At 42.3% G+C, this 19,851-nt stretch overlaps 1 protein-coding gene across 2 annotated transcripts in view; it reads right to left on the bottom strand.

The window, feature by feature from the left end:
- Positions 1 to 7,223, bottom strand: part of DHX15 (DEAH-box helicase 15) — a 39,321-nt gene extending 32,098 nt beyond the window's left edge. The window contains exon 1 of one of the 2 annotated variants that reach the window (XM_034426281.3): positions 6,856 to 7,223. In XM_034426281.3, the coding sequence (XP_034282172.3) occupies positions 6,856 to 6,926 (71 nt within the window). In that variant the 5' untranslated portion in view covers positions 6,927 to 7,223. Of the gene's footprint in view, positions 1 to 6,482; positions 6,790 to 6,855 lie in introns of those variants that run through there. The other variant, XM_087875546.1, reaches the window with a different exon arrangement.
- Between the last annotated feature and the right edge of the window lie 12,628 nt (positions 7,224 to 19,851).

The raw sequence follows: 19,851 nt of genomic DNA, 5'->3' as shown, positions 1-19,851 counted from the left end.
TATACCTGCTTAGTAGGGCTTTTGGCCCCCCTAAGCGGTGTTCTTTTTTTTAATACAAAGTCAGCTTATTGCCCCCACAATCCGGGTCCTCATTTTACCTACCTCGAAAGGATGGAAGGCTGAGTCAACCTTGAACCTGGTGACATTCGAACTTGCAGTTATTGCAGGCAGCTGGTGTTACTTAACAGCACTTTAATCTGCTGCGCCACCAAGGCTCTTGATGATCTTATTGTCATTGGTGAACCAATAAAAGTAATATTGTAATCTGCCTTAAGTGTTGGTATAAACATAAATATGGGGCACAACAAAAAGTAGATAAAACTGAAGTGATTAACCTCTAAAATATTATAGAATAATAACGGTAATACTATTTCCCTAACCAGAAAGGGTATGTAACTGCATGTGCAAAATTTATTTTGTGGGTTCAAGACTATAAAACTACATTCAGTAGTAAAAACAGTTGAAACAAGAAAGGATGTGCATGGAATTCACAACCACAAAGAGGAAAACATTTAAGAGTTTTAATTTTAAAAAGCTAGGTATATAATTTTTCCTATTTCCATTTCATCACCACTAGTTTAAATGCCCAGAACTCTACAAATACAGGCTTAATTTTAAACCATAAGAAAGTAACAGGCCATGATAGAATAGTATTTAAAAGCATGTTAGAATGAGCTGTAAACATTTGGAGTGAATGAGCTGTATCAGTTCCCTGCCTAATTCAAACACTAGAGAAGAAATCAACAAATCCAAAGATGTTTTTTTTTCAGGAGGCAACTGGACTTCCTTGTTTTTCTTTGAAGACGTTTCACTTCTCATCCCAGAAGCTTCTTCACCTCTGACTGGACGGTGGGGAATGGAAGGATTTATATTCCTTGCAGACAGCTGGTCATTTGCATCCTTTTTAGAGAGTTCTTGAGGCCACTTGCAGGTGGCCTCAAATGACCAGCTGTCTGCAAGGAGTATCAATCCTTCCGTTCCCCACCATCCAGTCAGAGCTGAAGAAGCTTCTGGGATGAGAAGCGAAAGGTCTTCAAAGGAAAACATGGAAGTCCAGTTGCCTCCTGAAAAAGCACCTTTGGGACAAGCGTGATCTGGATGACTGAGAAGCTCCATAGACAATGTTTTCAGCGCTTATGGTGTTCAAGAACTAGAATGGACAGAATGCAAAACCAGTTGCTCCCAACACTAAACCTCTGGTATCAGGCAGGTTCAGAGTGTTTAATTCCCAGAACAACCCTCGTCTTTATGTATCCTGATACGAACTGCTAAACAAGGCGGTATCGTCACCAGCATCAAATATCACAATTGATTGCGTAACTGAGGGCCGTTAATAGAAATAACAAAATGTGTTGCTTCATCTTTTGATTCTGGGGCAGGGAGTTTTTCTCCTACAAAAAAAAAAAAAGTTAATCCAAGGGCAAAGTCAATCCACAATTGTTGCCTCTAATTTCAGAAAGGGAGTAATATTCTACCTTAATTAAAATGCTGGTTGTACTTGTTATATTGGGAGCGGGGGATGGGGTGGCTCATGCCTCAGTGACTTAATTTTTAAAATTATTAAATGACCACGCAAAATCTGTATTGACTGCCACACTAGAATTTAAAGCAAGCAGCTTTTGAAATTCTTGACAGGAAAAAAGGACCATATAAAGAAGAAAATATTAAGCTGCCCAAATTCTGGTGTTAGTACAAGCATCCATGCCCAATAGTTTTATGAGGTCAGGGTTCTTATTAAACCTGCATATTACACTAATCACTATCCAAAGAAGATATCCTAAGAGTGGTAGGATACACATTCATTAATTTTCCTCACCTGAGTTTTCAGATGAATGTTTTAAAAATGTGCATTACAGCACTGGGAAAAGATACATCCATCTTAACAAAAATTAACTTTAAGAATGCAAAAGGCAAAATAATTAAATTAAATAGTGTTAAGAATAAAAATTAAATCTAATTAAAACCAAAATTATAACAATTGATGCAAGAACAAAAGCTGTTTTGTACTGCACAGGATGCCATTATCCTTTGAAAGTACTGAAGTTTTAATCAAGTACCAGCTTTTATGTTCTCCATTTAAAAAAGAAAAAATAATGAATGAATATCATTGGGGAATTCCAATAGTTAGAAAATTGGCCCTGAAATAACAGAACAAATCCTGCTGACATTTGCCAATATTACAAATTATTTACGCTTTTCTTTGCAAATGTATGAAGGAATAAAAAGCAGAAGACAACAAGTTATCATGGATGCCATAAACTTCTCAAGCTGCTCCTTGACAACTAATCTTTTTTGAGGATCTGAAATTTAACTAGCTCTGCAAGTGGAAATGTGTTGAAACACAAAACTCCCTGCAGCACAACTCCCTGGAACACAAAATAAAATTCGGAAACCTGACTTTCAAGTGATTTAATGGGCCTGAATGTTATAGTCACTTGTGGAACAGGACTATCCTGACATTTTCAAAAGTAACTTTGACCAAATTAATGTTATCTTATTGTTATCACCAAATTGTAACTTTAAACCATGGGAATTCAAATCTCTGGATACTAGCTACTTTTTCCTTTTGCAGCTCGTCCTCGACTTACAACAGTTCATTCAAGGTTGCAACAGCAATGAAAAATGTGACTGATGACCATTTTTCACACTTAGAACTGTTGTTGCAGCGTTCCCCAGGGTCACGTGATTAAAAATTCAGACAGCTGGCAACTGACTTGCATTTATGACGGTTGCAGTGTCCTGGGATCATGTGATCCCCTTTTGTGACCGCAAAGTCAATGGGGGGAAACCAGTGTCACTTAATAACTCTAACTTAACTGCCATGATTCACTTAACAACTGTGTCAAGAAAGGTCGTAAAATGGGGCAAAACTCACTTAACAAATGCCTCGCTTAGCAACATTAATTTCAGGTTCAACTATGGCCATAAGTTGAGGACTGCCTGTATTTTCCTATAACCAAAGCGCAATCACTTTTAAAGCAGATTTACCCAGCAATGCTTATCACGTGTCCAGGAGCAATGCAGAAAAAAAAATCCACCAAAATGGTCAGCTGATAAAAGAATTTTAAGATAATTGAAGATTGAAGGGAGGGCAGAGAAACTCATTTTTAAAAACCCCTCTAATAGCATGTATGGAAATCACTGTCACCGGACAAAGTAACTTTTAAATGAAAAAAGTTGGGAAGGTGAAAACAGCTCTCAATGGCTGCAAACAAGGTCCAGAGTTTATTTATTTATTTTTGGTGCCCATCCCACCACAATGCGACTCTAGAGTTTACCACATTTAATGGTATACAGTCCTTAAGAAAGACAGTTCGCAATGGAAAGCCAATCAACCTTATGTGAAGGAAGCTTTGCATGACCAGGTATGTACTGGTACAAATTTGTAGGCCTTGGTTTATAGTAGTTAATAGTAATTTATTGAACTTGTATGCTGCTTGACTCTTGTTGACTCTGGGTGGTTTCCAACAATAAAAAACTTTCAATAAAATGAGATGGCAGGTGATGAAGTCAAATAGTACCTTTTCCAAAACGAAACTTGACTTTGGTTTTTTTTCTTCATTTGAAAACATTCCACTTCTCATTCAAGAAGCTTCAATTGGAAACAAAAAGGCAAACATTTTCAAAGGAAAAAAAACAACCACAAGGAAGTCCAGTTGCCTTTTGGAAAAAAAGCATCTTTGGGATAACTATGACCTGGTTGACTGAGGATCTCCACAGACATTCATCCAAATGTTATATCATCACAACTCCCTCTCTCTTTCAAACTAGAATTAACTCACCCCAGTTATTCACACAAAGCAATAGCGGAAGTGGTGCCCCCCCCCCAAACAAACTGGATTCAGACAGCAACAGCTTCTAATCCTCTCCAGCAAGAGCCTTTGCAAGGATCACGAAGGTTTTGCTGCATCAATTCTCTCCATCTGGTCTACTAACCCCCTACCCAAAAGAATGTTTTTAAAGACTAACAGAATAACAGAATTAGAAGGGACCTTGGAGGTCGTCTAGACCAACCCCCTGCTCTATACAATTTCAGACATATGGCTGTCCAAACTCTTCTTAAAAACTTCTCAATGTTGGGAAATTTCTTATTTCCAGGTTGCTTCTCTCTCCTTGATGAGTTTCCACCCATTGCTTCTTGTCCTGCCTTCAGGTGCTTTGGAGAATAGCTTGACCCCCTCTTCTTTATGGCAGCCCCTCAAATACTGCTATCATGTCACCCCTGGTGCTTCTTTTCTGTAGACTGGCCAAACCCAAATCTGGCAACCGTTCTTTGTATTAGCCTCCAGCCCAATAATCATCCTTGCTACTCTTCTCTGCACTCTTTCCAGAGTCTCAACATCTTTTGTATAATATGGTGAGGCCAAATCTGGATGCAATATTCCAAGGCTGGTTTTACCAAGCCAGTCCATGCTGTGGGCCGTGGATTTCTGCATCTCTGGCAAACCAAAGCCTTATAAAGACATTATAAGGGCATTCTAAGTATGTAAGAGCCCTGGTGGCGCAGTGGTTAGAATGCAGTAGTGTAGACCAACTCACTGCACTGCCAGGAGTTCAATGACCGGCTCAAGGTTGACTCAACCTTCCGTCCTTCCAAGGTGGGTAAAATGAGGACCCAGATTGTTGGGGACAAGATGCCAACTCAGTAAACTTGCTTAGAAAGGGCTGCAAAAGCACCATGAAGCTATAGAAGTCTAAATGCTATTGCTATTTTCCTCCCTTCCTTCCCCTTCTTTTTCCTCCTCTCTCCCTACCCTATCATTTCTCCTTCCTTCCTTCCATACCCACTGTAACTCTGCATGAGTTCATGCCGTTCTTCCCTCATTCTTTCTTTCCTTCCTTCCTTCCTTCCATACCCACTGTAACTCTGCATGAGTTCCTTCCTTCCTTCCATAAAGCACTATGAAGCGCTATATAATTGTAAGTGCTTTGCTATTATAAGGGCATTATAAAGCACAATAAACGTATTATAAGGGCATCATGAAGACATTATAAAGGCATTACAAAGACACTATATTAAGCAGGGGTCTCCAAAACTTGGGAACTTTAAGACTTGTGGACTTCAACTCCCAGAATTCCCCAGCCAGCGAAGTCCACAAGTCTTAAAGTTTCCAAGTTTGGAGACGCCTGATATAAAGGCACTATAAAGACATTATAAAGGCATTGCAAAGACACTATAAATATAAAGGCACTATAAAGACATTACAAAGCCACTATATAAGGACATTTTAAAAACAATATGAACACAATATATAAAGACATTATAAAGGCATTACAAGGGCATCATGAAGGATAAACTTGCTCCCATCGGGGCCTATAGAAGACCTCTCAAACCCAAGGAAGGAGACTCAAAAGGGCCGGGATCCTCGCGGGGGAGCCACGTGCGCCGCCTGGGAAGCCTTGACCAGAAGGCCCTCCCCTCCCCGTCCTCCTCCCTCCTTCCTCTTCCTCCTCCTCCCTACCCTATCATTTCTCCTTCCTTCCTTCCATACCCACTGTAACTCTGCATGAGTTCATGCCCTTCTTCCCTCATTCTTTCTTTCCTTCCTTCCTTCCATACCCACTGTAACTCTGCATGAGTACATGCCTGCCTTCCTTTCTTCCTTCCATAAAGCACTATGAAGCGCTATATAACTGTTGCTATTATAAGGACATTATAAAGGCACAATAAGGGTATTATAAGGGCATCATGAAGACATTATAAAGGCATTACAAAGACACTATATAAAGCAGGGGTCTCCAAAACTTGGGAACTTTAAGACTTGTGGACTTCAACTCCCAGAATTCTGGGAGTTGCAGTCCACAAGTCTTAAAGTTCCCAAGTTTGGAGACCTCTGATATAAAGGCACTATAAAGACATTATAAGGGCATTACAAAGACACTATATAAGGACATTATAAATATACTATAAGGACATTATAAAGGCATTGCAAAGATACTATATAAAGGCACTATAAAGACAGTATAAAGGCACTGTAAAGACATTACAAAGCCGCTATATAAGGACATTATAAAGACAATATATAAGGACATTATAAAGACAATATAAAGGCACTGTAAGGGCCTTACAAGGGCATTACAAAGACATTATATATGGACATTATAAAGACATTACAAGGGCATTAAAAAGACACTATATAAGGACATTATAAAGACACTATAAAGACATTATAAAGGCATTGCAAAGACACTATATAAAGGCACTATAAAGACATTACAAAGCCATTATATAAGGATATTTTAAAAACAATATAAAGGCACTATAAAGACATTATAAGGGCATTACAAAGCCACTATGTAAGGACATTATAAACACACTATAAAGACATTATAAAGGCATTGCAAAGACACTATATAAAGGCACTATAAGTATAAAGGCACTATAAATATAAAGGCACTATAAAGACACCATAAAGCCACTATATAAGGACATTTTAAAAACAATATGAAGACAATATATAAAGACATTATAAAGGCATTACGAGGGCATCATGAAGGATAAACTTGCTCCCATCGGGGCCTATAGAAGACCTCTCAAACCCAAGGAAGGAGACTCAAAAGGGCCGGGATCCTCGCGGGGGAGCCACGTGCGCCGCCTGGGAAGCCTTGACCAGAAGGCCCTCCCCTCCCCGTCCTCCTCCCTCCTTCCTCTTCCTCCTCCTCCACTGGGGAGGCCTCAAAAGCCCCTTGGCAGCCCCCTCCCCCGCCCCTCCCCCACCGTCCGTAGGAGGCCCTGACGCTGCTTCCCCCTCCTCCCCTCCCCCCCCGCGCACACAAACAAACGCGGTCACGCGCGAGAGGCGGCGCTCCGTCTTCCCCCCCCCACCTCGGTCCCGCCGCCCCCCCCCAGCTCACCCGTCGGAGGCGGCGCGCTTCTTGCTGGAGGCGTAGTCGTCGCCCAGGTCGAGGCGGTGGCGCTTGGACATGGCGGCGGGGGACGCCGACCCTGCCAGCCGGAGAGCGAGCGAGCAGCTAAAATGGCGGCCGGAAGGAAGCCTCGGGCGCCACCGGAAGCGCCGCGCGCGGTTGCGTGTGTGAGAGAAAGAGAGAGAAAGGGAGGGAGGGGAAAAAAAAAAGAAGCGGACCGGGTCCGTCCCCAAAACGCGTCCGGATGGGGAACTTCCACCCCCACCCTCACCTCACGCGAAGGTTCCGGGCTGCTTTGGGTTCCTTTTTCCCCTCTCCTCCCGCCCTTGCTCCTTTTTCCCTGTCAACTCAATGAAGGGTTTGTTTTTTTTTCTTAAATTACTCCTTAAATCCCCTTTCAGGAGCAGAAGGAGCTAAGCTTCTATTGGAGAGTATGCACGAGTGTTTATTGTGACGCATAGGATTATGAGAGGCAGCGTCGGGAAGCACCTCTCCAGGCCACCTGCTCATTTACAGTAGTGGCCAAACTTGTGGAAACCTTTTGGGAAAAGTGTATTTTGGAGGTTTGATGGCTAATAGTACCACTTTTTTTTTTGTAGTTTCAAGAGAATCCTATTCCATTGCTGGAATGGCCTGGGAATAGCCCAGACCTTCTTCACCCAATGGAAAATCTATGGAGCCGACTTTTTTTTATTATTATTTATTTATATGCCGCCCTTCTCCGGAGACTCAGGGCGGCTTACAATGCGCTAAGCAATAGCCTTCATCCTTTTGTATATTTATACAAAGTCAGCTTATCGCCCCCACAAACTGGGTCCTCAATTTACCTACCTTAGAAAGGATGGAAGGCTGAGTCAACCTTGAGCCTGGGGAGATTCGAACCTGCAGTAATTGCAGGCAGCTGGTCTTAATAACAGGGTGCTTTAGACCACTGTATTAAAGAAGTCTTTAGACTAAAAAAACTTGTTAGTTAGAAGCGACCCAGCAATAAAACCCAGTTCATAGAAGCCATCATTCCATCTTGGTTTCACATGAGAACAGCTGCAGAACTAAAAGACTTGGTTCCCTCCATGGGAAGACGTTGTAAGGCCGTCATTCATGCTAAAGGTTACCCAACGAAGTATGAACTGACATGATCATTTTTGTATATCTCATTTTTTTCTATGGTGATCATTTTTGTATCTTGTTTTTTCTACGTGTTCAGATTTAACAGATTAACAGAGTCGGAAGGGACCTTATAGGTCATCTAGTCCAACCCCCCCACCCAAGTAGGAGACCCTACACCATTTCTGATAAATGGCAGTCCAATCTCTTCTTGAAAGTCTCCAGTGATGAAGCTCCCACAACTTCTGTTCCATTGGTTGATTGTTCTCACTGTCAGGAAGTTCCTCCTCATTTCTAAGTTGAATCTCTCCTCGGTCAGTTTCCATCCATGATTCCTTGTCTGGCCTTCAGGTGCTTTGGAAAATAGCTTGACCCCCTTCCTCCTCTCTGTGGCAGCCCCTCAAATATTGGAAGACTGCTATCCTGTCTCCCCTGGTCCTTCTCTTCACTAGACCAGCCATGCCCAGTTCCTGCAACCGTTCTTCGTAGGTTTTAGCCTCCAGTCCCCTCATCATCCTGGTTGCTCTTCTCTGCACTTTTTCTAGTCTCAACATCTTTTTTATAGTGTGGTGACCAAAACTGGATGCAGTACTCTAGGTGTGGTTTTTCACTTTTCTTCCTTATACTGTAACTGCTATTCTAATAGCAAATCCTTCATGAAAGTTATTGCATGACATTCTTGATTAAATTATCTTTCCATTGATATATAATTTTATGGCACTACTCCAAAAAAAGGTGGTGTTATTAGCTAGTTTTAGAATATACACTTTTCCCAAGTTTTCCACAATTTTGCCCACTACTGTAGTGCGCCAATGCCACCACTCCTTTACCTCATGAGATGAGAGAGGTTTTTTTAATTCCTCCTGGGGAATCTAGCTCACCCAGAAAAATGCCAGCACAATATGGTGCTGCTCAGGATCGCATCAAAGCTCTACGAATGTGCCTGAAATTCATTTAGGCGTCTTGTTATTCATCTTGTGCTATCGGTGGTGTGTAGCCCGCAATGTTTAGATGGCAACTGAATGAGGACATGGAGCAGCTGAAGAAAAAAGAAAGCAATGCATTTCTTTGGAAACATTTCCCTATTATAGGACTTCCCCTTTTACTGCATTTCCTGACAAAGGAAAAAAATGTTGTCTCCAAGGATGTGTAGATGGACCAGACCCTCAGGAAGTGAATTACCCTTGAACAGTGTATAAAACAAGAGGCCAACATTTAATTCTCTACCTGAAGGCAAGAAAAGCAGCAACTGATCAAGGAGAAATTCAACCTTAGAAATAAAGGAGGAATTTTATGTCAGTGAGAACAATTAATCACTGCCTCCAGAAGTTGCGGGTGCTCCAACACTGGAAGTTTCTAAGAAGAGACTGGACATCCACTTGACAGATACAGTCTCCTGCTTGAGCAAGGGGTTGGACTAGAAGACCTCCAAGGTCCCTTCCAACTCTTGTTAAATTCTGTATAAACTACAAAACGTGGTTTTGGAAGCACCCTGGCGAATTCAGGACCCCTAAGTAAGCCATGCAAATCATGTGATGGCTTTGGACTCTCCTCGACTGGTGTTTCTCCTATTTTTCCTCTTTTCAAATACAGGTATTTGAATTGAGTTCATTTAGTGACCGTTCAAAGTGACGACGGCACTGGAAAAATGACTCATGACCGTTGCAATATCCCCATGGTCACGTATTTTAACAACTGGGGCAATCGGAAAATCAAGCTCTTTGGTGATGGTTTTGTAGCCTTTACTATCGTCATGCTTGGCTATTACCTTCTTCCTTTCCTCCTCAGACAATTCTCTGACTTTCTTTCTCTTTTCCATATTCACTGTGCTACAGACAATGAAAAAAATATCTACGGGAGTATTTTTCTCTATTCCAACAGGCTGAGTGACTAATGAGATTCAAGACAGTTGCAATACTCTTCTGCTTGGAAGGTCACTAATATTCATAATGTCTGTTAACTGCTGAAGAGGTACCAATATTTATGTCTGAGCCATTTTCATTTGTTCCCTTATTTACAAGAACGTGTAAAGTCATATATAAAAAACAAAGTGTCTCCTCTGGATTACAGTGGCAGTTTTCACATTTTGAGACACCAGAGGAATGCTTTTCAATGTGAAAAATCAGCGCAGAAACAGTGTATTTCATGTAATATATTTTATTTGAGCAAAATGTTATAATTAGGGTTATAATACATTTCATACAACGTACACAGAAACTGTCAAGGATGATCTTTACAGAGCCCCAGGGAACGGAGTTTGAATATCACAGGGTTATGAATTAAAGGTGATCATTTTTGCTATTTATGCTGGTTACTTCCAAACTATTTCACAGTGAATTGGAATTGGGGGGGGGGGGATTTCCATCTGTCAATTGCAAAAGACCACACTGCTTAGATCCACACATATACTACACAGATACATTATGATACACTAGATTCTCAGAAAGCTCAAACTGCCCAAGGAGCTGCTGATCCAGTTCTTACAGAGGAATTATTGAGTCTGTCATGTGCACCTCCATAACTGTCTGGTTTGGTTCTGCAACCCAACAACACAGACAGAGACTTCAGAGGATCATTAGAACTGCAAAAAAAACAAAGGCTACCAACCTGCCCTCCATGGAGGACCTGTCTACTGCACGAATCAAAAAGAGGGTTGTGAAAATATCTACAGACCCCTCGCATCCTGGACATAAACTGTTTCAACTCTTACCCTCAAAACGAGGCTATAGAGCACTGCACACCAGAACAACTAGACACAAGGACAGTTTTTTCCCGAACGCCATCACTCTGCTAAACAAATAATTCCCTCAACACAGTCAAACTATTTACTAAGTCTGCACTAATCTTCTCATCGTTCCCACTACCCATCTCCTTCCACTTATGACTTTATGACTGTAACTTTGTTCCTTGGATCCTTACGATTTATATTGATATTTTTTCCTGATTGCTTATTTGTACCCTATGACTATCATTAAGTGGTGTACCTTATGATTCTTGATGAACATATCTTTTCTTTTATGTATACTGAGAGCATATGCACCCAGACAAATCCCTTGTGTGTCCAATCACTCTTGGCCAATAAAAAATTCTATTTGGAAGAAGTCAATGTTTATAAAGGCCAACACTAAAGAACTGGCAGCTGTGATTTCACATTGTTGTGAACAGTCAATAATTTATTAGTTGCATGCTGCCAGGCTCTCAGCAACTCTGGATGACTCCTAACAATCCAAGAACCTTATAACAAAATTTAATGGGAGTATGTATGTAGGAAATATAGCAAACACAATAATTAAAGAGGACTTCCCTCGTCAAAGGCCAGGGTAAAGACCCAGATAGTACATTATCACAATTGCCTCACTCTTTCAAAGTATTTTTTTTTAAAAAGAAACTCTTTGCTTTCAGGGAAGCCACCGCACCCCAAAATTTAAAGATATCTGAAGCCAGAATCATTCTCATCTTGCTCTATTCACACAAACTAACAGGGTAACTTCCTTTTCAACAAGTTCGAGCAATATACCAAACAGTCGTTAATTACTGATTCCTTCAACGGAGGCTGTGAAAGGATGCCACATCAATGCCCTCACTACCTGATTTACAAATCCCTACAGAAAAAAATATATATTTTGTGGTCTTACTACATTCAGGACTTTAAGTGTGCAAGTTAAAACTGTGACTCATCTTCTGATAGAAAGGAGTCTTCAAATACTTTGCCAGCATAGCAACCCTTCCAGCATGTCGAGACCAACTTTTGTAGCTGTACACACAAAATTTCATTTTAATATATGGCGATCAGCATACATTGTGACAATATTCTATTATATTCTTCTTCTCTACACTCTATTCTAATCTTCATTCTCTTCTATATTGTTTTATCCTAATTATTTTTGACTGTATTCTATTCTAATTATTCTATTCTACTCTACTATTCTAATCTTCATTCTCTCTACACTCTTCTCTTCTTCATTCTAATTATTCTCTTCTCTTCTTCATTCTAATTATTATTCTACACTATTCTAATCTTCATTCTCTTATTTTATTCTAATTATTTTTATATTCTAATCTTCATTCTCTACACTCTATTTTTCATTCTAATTATTCTACTCTATTCTAATCTTCACTTCTATATTTTATTCTAATTTTTATATTCTAATCTTCATTCTCTTCTTCACCCTTCTATTTTTCATTCTATTCTATATTCTATTCTAGTCTTCATTCTATTTTAATTATTTTACTCTATTCTAATCTTCATTCTCTTCTATTTTATTCTAATTATTTTTATATTCTAACCTTCATTCTCCTCTACTCTCTTCTATTTTTCATTCTATTCTACTCTACTATTCTAATCTTCATTCTCCTATATTTTATTCTAATTATTCCTATTCTAGTCTTCATTCTCTTCTAGTCTAATTTTATTCTACTCTATGTTCTAATCCTCATTCTTTTATATTCTATTCTATTCTAATCTCCATTCTCTTCTATTTTTCATTCTAATTATCATTCTATTCTATTCTACTCATTCTATATTCTATTTTTCATTCTAATTGTCGTTCTAGTCTACTCTTCTACTCATTCTCTTCTATATTCTATTTCTCATTCTATTTATTATTCTATTCTAGTCTTCATTGCAATTATTATTCTACTCTACTATTCTAATCTTCATTCTATTCTATATTTTATTCTAATTAATTTTTATATTCTAACCTTCATTCTCCTCTCCAGTCTTCTATTTTTCATTCTAGCCTTTTCTCTTCTATATTTTATTCTAATTATTCCTATTCTAGTCTTCATTCTCTTCTATTTTCTAATTTATTCTATTCTATGCTCTTCTAATCCTCATTCTTTTATGTTCTAATTATTCATCATTCTCTTCTATTTTTCATTCTAATTATCATTCTATTCTACTCATTCTCTTCTGATCTCCATTCTCTTCTATAGTCTCTTCTCTTGGCAGTGAAAGATAGATATTATGACTGATATGATCGTATAAAGGCGGGCCAAAAGCGAGCCCAGGAGGGAGAGGGGGAGAGAGGCCTTCTTTCCTCCTTCTCCTCCCCCCCCATCCCCAATTTAGCCGTGGCTGAGCCGCCTCTGGAGCTCCAGCTCGGCCTCTCCGAACGAAACCAGCGTCCCCAAGCAGGGCCGGCCTCCTTTTCCTCCTCCTCCTCCTCCTCCTTTTTCGGGGCAGTTTCCCGCCTCGGCCGGCCTGCGGTGTAACTGGGTCTCCCCTCAGCCCTCACCCAGCGAGCGAGCAGCTAAAATGGCGGCCGGAAGGAGGCCGCGGAGGCCACCGGAAGCGCCGCGCGCGGGGGGCGGGGGAAGAGGGAAAGAGCGGGCCGGGTCCGTCCCCAAGACTCGTCCGGCGGGGAAGCTCCGCCCCCCGCGCGAGGGTTCCGGGCTGCGCGCGAAGTGTGTGTGTGGGGTGGGGGGAGAGGGTCTTTCTCTGGCTGGGTCGGGGTGGGGCAGGGGTGTCCTCGGCCCCGCTGCGGTCACTGAATTGCGGCTCCCCAAATCCGGCTCTCTCTTTTAGAAGGCGTGTCCTGAGCCAAGGGTCCGGGGGGTGGGGAGGGTCCCTGGGTTGCCAGGTCTGCTTCCAAAAAATAGCGGACAAGCGGGGGGGGGGGGGTTAAGTAGTAAAAAAATTTTTAAAAAAATTTACAATTCAATTATATATTTTCTTACAAACATTTTAACACGTATTAAAATAATCACTTCAAAACTTTACTTAAAATTCAAAACATCAAATATAATATGTAAAATATTAAATTACATTTTAATTTCATCATAAAGCTTTTGAATAAAAAAAAATGTCCACTATTTTGTGAAAAAAAATAGTGAACATAAGGTGAAAAAAGCGGACTGTACGCTCAAATAGTGGACACCTGGCAACATTTCCCTGTTCTGCTTACGACAAAAATCCAATGGTGTCTCCCATGCCCGGGAGGGTCAATTATGTGTGTGTGTGGAAGGTGGTGGTGGTCTCATTTGTGCTGGAGACCCTCAATTAAGCTGAAGGTGCAAAGCTCCAGTCAGCCCATTGATTGCAGCAGATGGATCCTTGCTCTTTCTTCTCTCACTCCTTTTACTTTCGCTTTCACTTTCACTTTCAAATGAAAACTTGAATAGCAGAGTTGGAATGGATCTTGGAGGTCTTCTAGTCCAACCCCTTGCTCAAGCAGGAGACCCTAAATCATTTCTTTCAATCAATCAGAATGGAGCTGGAAGGGACCTTGGAGGTCTTCTAGTCAAACCCCCTGCTCAAACAGGAGACCCTAAACCAGTGGTTCTCAACCTGTGGGTCAGGACCCCTTTGGGGGTCGAACGACCCTTTCACAGGGGCCGCCTAAGACCATCCGAAAACTCATATTTTCAATGATTTTAGGAATAATTTTATGGTTGGGGGTCACCACAACATGAGGAACTGTATTAAAGGGTCGCAGCATTAGGAAGGTTGAGACCCACTGCCCTAAACCATTTCAATCAATCATTCACTCAATCAATCAGAACAGAGCTGGAAGGGACCTTGGAGGTCTTCTAGTCCAACCCCTTGCTCAGGCAGGAAACCCGTGTTGGCGAACCTATGGAACGAGTGCCGGAAGCGGCATGCAGAACCATCCTGTGAGGAATGTGTGGCCTCGCTGGCTCCTCTTCCACATTCCTGTGCACACACATGTGCCAGTCAGCTGGTCTTCGCACGCATGGGAGCGCCAAAACCCGGAAGAGCAGTGTTCTATCATGCACTACTATTAATCTTCTCATCGTTCCTATCACCCATCTCCTCCCACTTATGACTGTATGACTGTAATTTTGTTGCTGGTATCCTTAAGATTTATATTGACTGTTTCCCTATGATTATCATTAAGTGTTGTACCTTATGATTCTTGATGAATGTATCTTTCCTTTTATGTACACTGAGAGCGTATGCACCAAGACAAATTCCTTGTGTGTCCAATCACACTTGGCCAATGTTCTATTCTATTCTATTCTATTCTATTCTATTCTATTCTATTCTATTCTATTCTATTATAATTATATGCATATAATTATTTACTAAGGGGTGTGCGAATATATCAGAAGCATTCTAGGGGTGCGGGGCATAGAAAAGGTTGGGAACCCCTGCTCTAGATATACCCAATTCCTGCAACTGTTCTTTGTATGTTTTAGCATGAATGAATGAATGAATGTATGAATGAAATATTGATAGAAAATGTTAGAAGAAAAATCCATCTAGTTCAGTTCCAAGCCGGGAAAAAGGCACTGAAGATAAGATGGAGGCTGATTGGAAAGAAATTTATTTATTGATGAAATAGAACAACCAACCACATGTGATTCTGGGCAGCTGAACAACTTACTACCTAGATCAGTGCCAGGATTTTTATACAGGTCCTGAAATGCTGCTGGAGGGGGTAGGGTTGTGTAATGAATGTTCTGAAAGGGTGTTGGGCAATTATTGTGGCTAATGGCTTTCCTCTTGGGCTGCGATGGCGGCAGGTGGTTCAGAGAACCGGTAGCAAAAATCTACACCTACCCCATTCCTCTATTGCATTTATTTTATTCAATTTATATCCCGCCCTCCTCCTAGTGGACTCAGGGCGGTGCACAGCCGGAACTAAAACACATACCAATACAAAATTTAAAATTTGTTTTTCTTTCTTTTTTAGAAAGGTTTTAACATTCTGTTCCAAAACCAGGGACAAATGAATCGCCCTCCACGGAGGTGCTGGCAGGTGGTATCTTCTCACGCTGCACCTGTGCTGCTTGGAAGAAACGGACCGTACGCTCTTTAGCCCTTTGATGTGGATGAAATTCTCCCTGTCAGCTGCCAAACGTGCATTGTATTTGTGCAAAACTTTATGGAATGCATGGAGAACAACGAGGGAAGGAAACACAAGTCAAGATGTTAAGAGATCTGAGTTAGAAAACTAAGCAGGCAGTCATATGTGGGGAAGGAAGAAGGAAGGCAGAAAAGAGATGAGAAAACGTAAGAAACTTTTTCTCATCAAGCAACATTAGCTACTACCGTGTTTCCCCCAAAATAAGACCAGGTCTTATATTAATTTTTGCATGATGGCTTATTTTCCGGTTAGGTCTTGTTTTGGGGGGAATACAGTACTAAATGCCTCCGTCTGCTGACGAACTTAACTGGGGCTTATTTTGGGGGTAGGGCTTATATTACGAGCATCCTGAAAAATCATGCTAGGGCTTATTTTCCAATTGGGTCTTATTTAGTTGATTTTTAAATTTTCTGTGGCATCTATGTCTCTGTAGCAGGGAGCATATATAGCAACTCCATAGAGTTAATCCTCAATTTACAACCATGATTGAGCCTACAATTTCTGCTGCTAAGTGAGACATGCATTAAGTGAGTCTTGCCCCATTTTACAACCTATCTTATCCACAGTGGTTAAATGATTCACTGCAGTTCTTTTAAGTTAGTGTTTGTTAAATGAATCTGGCGTCCCCCATTGTTTGTTTGTTTTATTAGATTTATATGCCGCCCTACTCCCGAAGGACTCAGGGCGGTGAACAGGCACAAAATAAAATACATAAATACAAAATTTAAAAGCAGAAATAAAACCAGATTAAACAATTTAGCCCGAGATTATTTAAAAACAGATTTAAAATTTTCAATTTAAAAGAAAAGGGGGAAAAGGTTAGGCCAGGCCAGCTTGCTGGAATAGGAAGGTCTTTAGAGCGTGGCGGAAAGTGTGCAGATCCGGGATCCTCCGGATCTCTGGGGGTAGCTCGTTCCAGATAGTAGGTGCCCCCACAGAGAAGGCCCTCCCCCGGGGGGCCGCCAATCGACACTGTTTGGCCGACGGCACCCAGAGGAGCCCCTCTCTATGAGAGCGTACCGGCCGGTGGGAGGCTATTTATGGTAGTAGGCGATCCTGTAAGTAGCCAGGTCCTAAGCCATGGAGCGCTCTAAAGGTGGTAACCAAAACCTTGAAGCGCACCCAGCAGACCACCGGGAGCCAGTGCAGCTCGCGCAGGAGAGGTGTTACATGGGAGCGCCATGTCGCTCCCATAACCACCCGCACAACCGCATTCTGCGCCAGTTGGAACCTCCGGGTGCTCCTCAAGGGGAGCCCCATGTAGAGAGCGTTGCAATAGTCCAGGCGGGAAATGACGAGGGCATGAGTGACTGTGTGTAAGGAGTCCCGATCCAGAAAGGGACGCAGCTGGCGAATCAGGCGAACCTGATGAAAAACCCTCCCGGTCACGGCCGTCAAATGCTCTTCTAAAGACAGCCGTGAATCCAGGAGGACGCCCAAGTTGCAAGCCCTCTCCGTGACTTCGCTTATCATCCAAAGATCACACAGGGGAATCACAAGACGCCAGGACAGTACAACCGTCATAAATATGAGTCAGTTGCCGTGCGTCTGAATTTAGGAGGATGCTGCAATGGTCGTAAGGGTGGAAAACGGTCATAAATCACTTTTTCCATGCCATGGTAACTCCAAACAGTCACTAAACAAACTGTTCTAAGTCAAGGACTACCTGTATACAAGTAGGCCTCAGGAGCCAAGGAATGTGACAGAAAAGTCCACAAATTAGAAAGTCATCCCCAAGGAACATGAACGTTTGCCAACCTTTTTTTCTAATTTACCCGGGTGAAGCAAAATACGATCATTTCAAAATATCAGTTTAAAAAAACCAAACAAACAGTAGGTTTTCCAGACAGAAGGCAGGCAACCTCGCTTCAAACTCAACCTAAAGATAATGCTTCATTTAGCTAAGTTTAAATAAGGATTTTATTTTATTTTATTTTATTTTATTTTATTTTATTTTATTTTATTTTATTTTATTTTATTTTATTTGCCTCAGTGGTGAAATCATTTTTTTTTTTACTACCAGATCTGTGGGCATGGCTTGGTGGGCATGGCAGGGGAAGATACTGCAAAATCCCCATTCCCACCCCACTCCAGGGGAAGGATACTGCAAAATCCCCATTCCCTCCCCACTCCAGGGGAAGGATACTGCAAAATCCCCATTCCCTCCCCACTCCAGGGGAAGAATACTGCAAAATCCCCATTCCCTCCCCACTCCAAGGGAAGGATATTGCAAAATCTCCATTCCCTCCCCACTTCTTGGGAAGGATACTGCAAAATCCCCATTCCCTCACCACTCTGGAGCCAGCCAGAGGTGGTATTTGCTGGTTCTCTGAACTGCTCAAAATTTCCGCTACCGGTTCTCCAGAACCTGTCAGAACCTGCTGGATTTCACCCCTGCCTTCTATCCTGCAGCCAGCCTCCGTTTTATTTCCAGCGTCTTTCTCCCAGCTTGGAACCGGACCAGATTTTTCTTCCAACAAGTCTTAACACATCTTCTATAATTCTGTGGCTCGACTAATTACAACGAATGAAATGTGCCAGAAAGGGGTGGAATGTGGCACTTCCCCCCCCCCCCCAATAAGTAATCACAAAACAAGAAGTGATTCAATGCCTCTTTACCGCACCTATTCCGACCACATCTTAAAGGCTGCACCCTGAAATTTGCATTTCCTAGCAGTTAGTGGCGTTTGTCTTTCCAACAATTACGGGGTGCTACCACTATGTACCTTTAACGCGCACATTTATTTACGGATGCAATAAAAATTGGGTACGAACGCATCGTCCCGGGACCTGTGAAACTTAACAGACATCGTTTTTTCCAGAGGCTAGCTGCATAACCTTAAATAACTTCTTAGCATCTCACTTTTGAGTCGGTACTCAAAAGAGCAGTTTCATTGTTTAGAAACGACAACTGGCAGGCCAAAAGAAATGGAGTGCAGGAGCATGCGCGCGCACAGGCAAACACACAGAGATAGGGAGGGAGGGAGGGAGGGAGGAAGGAAGAGAGAGAGAGAGAGAGAGAGATTCTTTGTCTCTTTCCCCTGTCTCTCCCTCCCTCCCTCTCTCTCCCTCTCCCTTTCCCTCTCTCTCCCTCTCTTCCTCCTTCTCTCTCTCCCTCTCTCTTGCTCTCTCTCTCTCCCTTTCCCTCTCTCTCTCTGTCACTCTCCCTTTCCCTCCCTCTCTCTCCCTTTCCCTCTCTCTCCCTCCCTCTCTCTCTCTCTCGCTCTCCCTTTCCCCCTCTCTCTCCCTCTCCCTCCCTCCCTCTCTCTCCCTGTCCCTTTCCTTCCCTCTTCCTCTCTTCCTCCCTCTGTCTCGCTGTTTCGCTCTCTCGCTCTCCCTCTCCCTTTCCCTCTCCCTCCCCCTCCCTCCCTCTCCCTTTCCCTCTCTCTCCCTCTCTTCCTCCTTCTCTCCCTCCCTCTCTCTTGCTCTCTCTCTCTCCCTTTCCCTCTCTCTCCCTCCCTCTCTCTCTCTCGCTCTCCCTTTCCCCCTCTCTCTCCATCTCCCTCCCTCTCTCTCTCCCTCTCCCTTTCCTTCCCTCTTCCTCTCTTCCTCCCTCTGTCTCGCTGTTTCGCTCTCTCGCTCTCCCTCTCGCTCTCCCTTTCCCTTTCCCTCTCCTTTCCTCCCCCTCCCTCCCTCCCTCCCTCTCTCTCCCTCCCTCCCTCTCCCTCTCTTTATACAATCAAGGATTGTACCTTTGGTTTTTCCTGCCCAAGTGTAAAACCTTGCTTTTCTCCCCATTAAATTTCATGTTGTTGGAGAGGGCCCATTGTTCAAGTCTGTCAAAATCATTTTGGATCCTGAGTTAGTCTTCTGGGGTGTTGGCTGTTCCTGGCAGCTTAGTGTCACCTGAAAATTGGATGGGTTCCCCTTCTATTCCCTCATTTTCTTCTCATTTTGCTCTGTCAAAATTCGGATCGGGAGCTTGGTCTGCTCTGGTTCTTGGGAGCACCTTCTTTACCCAAAGGCACCTGTACTGTTGCCTGCCCTGCTGGATGAGTGCTCTTTAAAATGTCCGTTTCCAGGGTCATCATTATGAAAAATACAGTAT

Source organism: Pantherophis guttatus, chromosome 8, assembly GCF_059756535.1.
Source record: "Pantherophis guttatus breed Tessera chromosome 8, ASM5975653v1, whole genome shotgun sequence".
Taxonomy (NCBI): domain Eukaryota; kingdom Metazoa; phylum Chordata; class Lepidosauria; order Squamata; family Colubridae; genus Pantherophis; species Pantherophis guttatus.
Note: the sequence above shows the minus strand (reverse complement) of the source record. Positions and strands in the feature narration are given on the sequence as shown.